General features: G+C 46.3%; 1 protein-coding gene across 1 annotated transcript in view; it reads left to right on the top strand.

The window, feature by feature from the left end:
• Positions 1–7500, top strand: part of epha10 (EPH receptor A10) — a gene marked incomplete at both ends in the record, with an annotated part of 171907 nt that overhangs the window by 146436 nt on the left and 17971 nt on the right. Inside the window, 2 exons of the mRNA XM_080786983.1 lie at positions 1926–2051; positions 4653–4708. Of these exons, the coding sequence (XP_080643109.1) occupies positions 1926–2051; positions 4653–4708 (182 nt within the window). The remainder of the gene's footprint in view (positions 1–1925; positions 2052–4652; positions 4709–7500) is intronic.

Below are 7500 nucleotides of genomic sequence, written 5' to 3' on the forward strand. Positions count from 1 at the left end.
CAGTTATGAGCTTCACTAGGGGGGCGTGCATGTATTATTTTGTAGGGCCACGCACTAGCCCCTCCTATGTCCAGCTTTGAGGGTGTAAACACAAACGCAACGTATGACGATAAGGGCGCCCCTCACTTCACACGACTGTGTGGGGCGACTGTGGCTCAGGAGGTACAGCAGGTCGTCCAATGATCCATGGGTCGGCGGTTCGAATCCTGGCTCCTCCTGTCTACATGTCGAAGTGTCCTTGGACAAGACACTGAACCCCAAATTGCTCCCGATGTGCTGGTTGGTACCTGGTACCTGGCTTCCGCCGCAATCGGTGTATGAATGGGTGAATGTAATGCACAATCTATGTAAAGCGCCTTGGATAAAGGCGCTATAGAAATGCACCATTTACACAGGTGTAATTTATATTTTTTCATCCACTCTCATCCAGCACTTTTCTGAGCACTTTCAAGAAAGTAGAGTTGGATGATTATGAAGTTTCCTCAAGAGTGTTGTGTCGGTCGTGTTCTTTACAGAAAAAATAAATGGATCCATTTGTAACTCTGAGAGTGTGTAACTTGTAACACTTGAGTGTCGGGTCCATTTGATTCCATTCGCACACTTCTCAGGGTTAGATTACACTCCAGATTTTAGAGTGTCGGCCCCCCACAAGCTTAATACTTACTCTTGGTTTCACTTTCCCCCTACAGCCCTCTGCTGTCATTTTGGATGCTATTCCTGCTCTTTTGGCCTATTAGTCTTAACGCTCAAGATTTAATTTTAACATGCTTCATATCAAGAGTTGGAGAAGAGATCTTCTTCAGAGAGAGAGAGAGAGAGAGAGAGAGCACTGAGCCAGAGGTTCTCCCGAATACAATCCATTTTGTTTAGTGGTTTGGTGCTGTTCATTTCACTTGTTTGCCCTGCAGTAATAAACGAGTGGGCTGCTTACTGTATATGGGAATGGAATATGACATTAATTGGAAGTTTTTGGAGAGACAACTGGAGTGTGGGTGGTACTGGGTCGACAATAAGTTGTCAAAGATGGTATCCTTGTCTCGTTTGCCCAATTCGTTGCCAAATTCTATAAAGCACAACTTCAGAGAGTGTCAGTGTTGGCCATTGCCAACAGGTTCATTTTGGGAGTGACATCTGTCTTTCTGCGAAAAATTCACATTGCACAGTCTCTTCCAATTCAGAAAATAGAAAAATAACTTATCAAGACATGTTGTTGGATGTTCTAGTGGGAGTGAAATACATAACAGAATACATAAAATAATCGTTGAAAAACATTCTAGGTGGTCGTTGGTCAATACCACATTATCACTATAAAGGGCCGTCCACACCTAGCATGATAACTCCATCAATGCTTTATTTCAGACCCAGAGAGATCCATATTACAGAGAATAAATAAATAAAATAAATACAAAACCGTATAAATCACAGTAGAAAAAAAATGCAGACAGGTCTGCCAGTGCTTCCACCATTTGGAAGAGAATCTATACGAACTGTATACAGTTTTTTTCTTGGCGTGGCCCTTATTCCTTTGATTAGGTTCAACATAACGAAATACAGTACATGCACGCTATAAATACAATGTATATAGTGTGTATATGTACTGTATTGTGAATAGAGGGTATGCGCGTGACATCATCATCATACCCGGAAGTTATGCGGGAATGCCTACTGAGTGGCAAAACAACTACTTTGCTGGCCTTGATAGCCCATACTGTACATCCAAACAGAAAAGTCAATCTGATTGCATTAAATTACGTTTAACGACATTAAACTCACTTTGCCAAGTCACTTTGCCACTCGATTTCCCAATCACTTTATGCATGCGCATACCCTCTATTGATGTTGAATTGGCACACGGTCCTTTGAGCGAATTAGGAGCCAGTGTTTGACAAAGGACCCCTCCCTTCCCCCTCCTTGTTTTTTCCCAGCAGCCTCTGCGTGAGCTCCTCCAACGTAACTCCTGCTAGCGTGGTGCTGCTCTCCACCTCCTTCTCCACTCTTCCTCCTCCTCCTCTCCTCTCTCCTCCTCCTCCCTTCACACAGCTGATGCCCAGGTACACTGGCATGCCTCCACCTCCTTCTCCACTCTTCCTCCTCCTCCTCTCCTCTCTCCTCCTCCTCCCTTCACACAGCTGATGCCCAGGTACACTGGCATGCCTCCACCTCCTTCTCCACTCTTCCTCCTCCTCCTCTCCTCTCTCCTCCTCCTCCCTTCACACAGCTGATGCCCAGGTACACTGGCATGCCTCCACCTCCTTCTCCACTCTTCCTCCTCCTCCTCTCCTCTCTCCTCCTCCTCCCTTCACACAGCTGATGCCCAGGTACACTGGCATGCCGGCACCTCCCTCGCTTTTCCTTCTGTCACTATACTCCACTCATTCAGTGCCATGGATATTTAACCCAAATAGCCAGCTACTGTATAGGAGTGCCACACTTTTTTTTCCTTTTCGTCTTCACTACGATTCATGCACCCCGGACCGTTTATAATGAGAGCGCCATTTTCTGCGCGATCGCAAAATGAATCCGCTTGTAAATCTGATTATGTAATCCATAGTTGGAGCCAATTGAAAATGCAATGGCTGGGACATCAAAAGATCCAGGAAAAAGATCCAGGATCCAGGAAGAGAAACTAAAATCATTATTTTCTCCCCATCTCATTTATCGTTCCCTGTATTCCGTCCAACTACCATGACCTCTCTGCCACTTCTCAATCTATAAGCTCATTAACAAAGAATTAATAAAAGCAAGCTCTTCCATTTGCATCCACAAAACGGTTTCGCTCTGCAGACGTCAAAAGGCATGGCGACGAAGAAGTTGAAACCAGCATGAGTGTATACTTCTGCCAACACCACCATGCACGTGTCAGGATGTAAATAGGACTGATTGACATTTTTGAGCGGTGCCAACCGCTCCGCACCAGATGTAACCCCTATCCTTTGGCTCACTCCCAGCAGATTGACAGCTCCACAACTTCTCTCAGCTTCACAGCACTTATTGCCAACTCTGTTAAACAACAACAGCACATGATATGTGGTTGCACTGGTTGGTGGTGTGGTGTGAAAGACTCATCATCGGCCGTATACATTCGTTCGATATTGTTGGAGCATATGCCGAAGTATTTGCACCTTTTGATCCATGAAAATCCCCCTGACAATAGTCCCATGGTTTGATGCCGAGCCAAAAAATAATCCACCGTCGCGGAAGAACAACAAACGGTAATGGCGGATGGATCCCAGTGTAAAACCTCGTTCATTTGCATTGAACTCATTTTCCCAGAAGCCCTTGCAAGCCAGTGGATAGGTCGATTTCCGGTTACATCATCATAACGTGTCACGATGTCCGCGACAAAGCCGGATTTTCATAAAAATAATCAGAAAACCAAGTTCTACCTATTTCCACTATCCTGTAATTTCCCTGCCTCTTGCCTTCCTCAGCCCTGCATGGTCCCTTCTCTGCTTCCCATCCCATGTATACCCCTTTATTCTCAATTACCCCTCTATCTTTTCTTCCTTAGGCCTTTGCCCCAAATCCATTCATTTTCTTTACCCTGCTCTATACGACCTTTTACAAAGCCATCTCCCCCCTCTTTGCTCCTTCTCCCTCATCTTCCCTTTTACTGGCAAGACCCTTCCCCTTTACTTGTCTTGTCTGTGTGTCCCCTGCCCCTATCTCTGACCCCCTGGCCTGAGGATCTGTGCAGTGTGTTATGTACATGCTGGTGGCTTTGTGACAGACGGGGTTCTGACTGAACGTGTCTACACTAGGCTTGCTGCCATGCAGGCTGGGGATGTCACCCTCACTCTCTATCACATGTGTGTACGTATCACAATACGTACACACACACACACACACACACACACACACACACACACACACACACACACACACACACAGTGATCAACCATTTTGCCTGTCCACTTTACTTGTTAATAGGATACTGCAGCGGTTCCAACCTCTCTCTCAATGTTTCTTTCTCTCTATCTCGCTCGCACACACACACACACACACACACACACACACACACACGCACGGGTGTGCACATGCACACTCTCCCTCCCTCCCTCTCTCTACTTCCGTGACCTGTTAACCCTGCTCATTTAACACTGAGATCGTGGTCGGCTCTCTCTACTCTTTAGAACCCCATGGTTATAGAGAATGGACGTGCATGTGCATCTGTAGATACCTGTATATCTGTTTGTGTGCCGCAATACACGTGTGCCTCTCTGCGTGCATACGGCAACCCGGTTGCCTGTGCGCGCACCTCAGTTTGTTTCCGATTCCCACAGCTCCCCAGGTTGACACAACATAGAGAATAACATTAACGTATCAGTTTCACGCCGAGTCGGTCTGCCGCGCGTTTCCGGAGCTCAGTCAATATCAGGGTGGTTATTCAGCTCGTCTGCACCTCTGATCTCACCGCTGCTCATCAGCTCCGTCGCATCGGGGGTCTGTCTGAATGCCTGTCTTTATCTTTTTCCATTTCCAATCTCAGCCCTGCTGTCTCTCTCCCCTACTGCCCCCCCACACATCTCGCGGAGCCATGGCTTACCATTCAGGATCTGTTATGGGTGGGAGATACAGCTGCGTCTGATGTTTGTGCGGCTGGGCTAAAATCACTGTCTGATGCCTGTGTTTCTGTTTGTTTGTCCTCCTAGACAATGCGGATACAGCAAGGCCTCGCAAGAGGGAGATGAGGAACTCTACTTTCAATGTAAGTCACACAGAAACGAGCGTGTGTGTGTGTGTGTGTGTGTGTGTGTGTGTGTGTGTGTGTGTGTGTGTGTGTGTGTGTGTGTGTGTGTGTGTGTGTGTGTGTGTGTGTGTGTGTGTGTGTGTGTGTGTGTGTGTGTGTGTGTGTGTGTGCACGCGCGCACGTTTTGGTGGAACCGTTCTGTGTACCAATGTTTGTGATTCAGTACTCTTATTGTATGTATATCTGTTTATTGCACAGTATTTATGCATGTTCTGGAATACTCTGGGAGGCATTGGGTCCCATTTTCATAGTCTTTGGACAGCCGGGGGATTGAACCCCGACCTCCCAATCTCAGGGCGGACACTCTAACCACAAGGCCACTGAGCTGGTTTAATGTGTGTATTTTTATGCCTAGTTTTTTGCTCCATCATATGACCGCGTGGTGTGCCAAAAGAATACTGTGCTATTTTCAGCACACGACAACACCATCGCACGACAAAGTCTAAATCAGGCTTTTCAGCCAAGTAAAACTGCACGGATGCTCTCCATTAGATGAGGTGGAGGACAGAATGTGATGGAGAGAGATTGAAATGGGGGGGATGAGGCAGAAATAAAAAGGTAGGGGAGGGAGAGACGGAAGGTAGAGAGAGTGGGGGTTTGTTACTGAAAGCGACAGAGCTCTAAAAACACGAAAGCTGGCAGCAGACATTGTGCTTCTGTTCTCGGAACAGCGGATACTCTGTATTAAATGTTTAAGTTGTAGTACAGGGCTTGTCGACGGCTCTGCGAGGCTTTCTGCCTTTCTGTTTAACTTGGCCCATGAAAGCTCCCTGCGGAGGATTGTGTTCGACAATGACAGAGTGGAGCTGCTTTGACATATCACTTTGTGCGTGTGTGTTTGTGTGTGTGTTCATTCAGTTCATGCCCTAGGTGTGTGCATGCATACACATGCGTGCATGCATTTGTATGTGTGTGCTACTTTTCTCATTATACACACATTTTGGGGAAATATTCACAAGTTATGTTTTCATTGTTTAATCGACGTTTTTCATACGGGCAATCCACCGGACAGAATGGGATATGAGACGCGTTTTGATGGCGTCATCGCAAAAAGGTCCGTCTCTCCGACGTGCAAGGGGTTATGGGAAATTGAGTCCCCGTTGTTTACAATGGAAGAGCTGCCTAGCAGGCGGGGCACAGCTGCCCCATCCGGTCTGTTGTTGTGGTCGGCACTTTGGAATATTGTTCAACACTACAACATGTGATTACACCGTTTTAAAGTGTAGTGATTAGTGAAAGTAAAGCAACTCAGCGATCGGTGCACTGCTGTTCAAAGATAACTTTAAACGGCCATAAATTGTAGGCATTCAAGCTGTTAATATCTGCAGCTTTCTAAGGTCTCTGGAGATGTTTACCTGACGAGTAACGACCTGCCGGCATGCTGCCGGGACTAGAAACCTGCCCAAACAAAGACATGTGCTTGCAACACATACACATAAGTGCAGACATTTACAAAGGCGCTTGCACATGCATACTCAGAAGACAGACACATTCTGCTGGTGTTCACTTGCACCAGTGGTTCTCAGAGTGGGGTCCAGGAACCCTCAGGGTTCCTTCAGGACCCAAATGGACCCTTACAGGTCTGTAGCTCTGAGAGTTATGGGGGTCCTAGAAATCAAAAAGTTTGAGTACCACAGAATTAAATGCAAATACACACACATGCCATTAGTGGGACGTGGGAGTCACATGGACTCCTTATTCTCTGGCGGCCTCTGTGAACGTACCGTATAGTTCTGTAAGGGAGTCGTCTCTCAAGCCAGTCTGTCACTTCCACAATGTCCCAATAATGCTCCAGAGACATTATGCAATCCCTCCGGGTAAAAGTCGCCAAGAGGAAGCTCTCATCCTCCACCAGAAGGTGACAGTTTCCTCTTTCTGAATTTTGCAGAGTTCAGAAAGGGCTGAATCAAAAATGTCTTTTGGAATATCCATGCATGTCTGCTTAGCACCTGATGTCTCGACTCACCCATTTGACTTCTGATTATCAATTGGTATTTGGTAGCCAATGTGTCTGTCTGGATAGAGCAGCAGAGTGGACTTAAACCATATGAACCCTAGCATCCCTATGCTATAGCATCCCTATTCTCGTAACGTAATAGGCTAACGTTCAGCAAAAATGCCAGATTGACAAGCTCAGAGTGCGCTTGGTTGGCTCCTCTCGCTATTTGACAAACAAATGACAAAGAGTTTAAATGATTAATGACCGAGTGTCTTAACTGATTCGGTTGAATGCAAGAGAGGGATAAAGAATGCACAGCTCTGAGTTGGTTGAGACTGAGAGCATGATTAGGGAGACGGAGGGACAGAGACATGTAGGCGAGGGGATAGACAGACAGACAGACAGACTCTTCTTATCACACCATCATTCCACATTCAGACCACTAGTTTTATATCCCAGTATTTCTTAAGTGACCTAGAATCATCATGCATTGGGAGAGGGAGGGAGGATCAAGACGTGTGCTGTAATTTCCATTAACGGATTAGTTTGTAACAGTAGATGTCCCATTATATGTGTGTGCAAGCATGCATGTGAGAGGGACAGAGGGGTATTTTTACTGTGTAAGATTTGAGGCATTATATAAATCTGTGGGATAACGTACACTCCAGTGCATACTGTGCCTCATGCAACCGTGCGTGAATATCCTTCAGTTTCCCCTCAATCGCTTGTGGCCGTGACACAATTAACCCTGAAACCAATCACCCACAAGACATACAGTAGAGCAGAATGAGTGTGTGTTGTGTTTGTGTGT

The sequence above is a fragment of the Protomyctophum bolini genome (genome assembly GCF_963924005.1).
Source record: "Protomyctophum bolini genome assembly, chromosome: 17".
NCBI lineage: Eukaryota > Metazoa > Chordata > Actinopteri > Myctophiformes > Myctophidae > Protomyctophum > Protomyctophum bolini.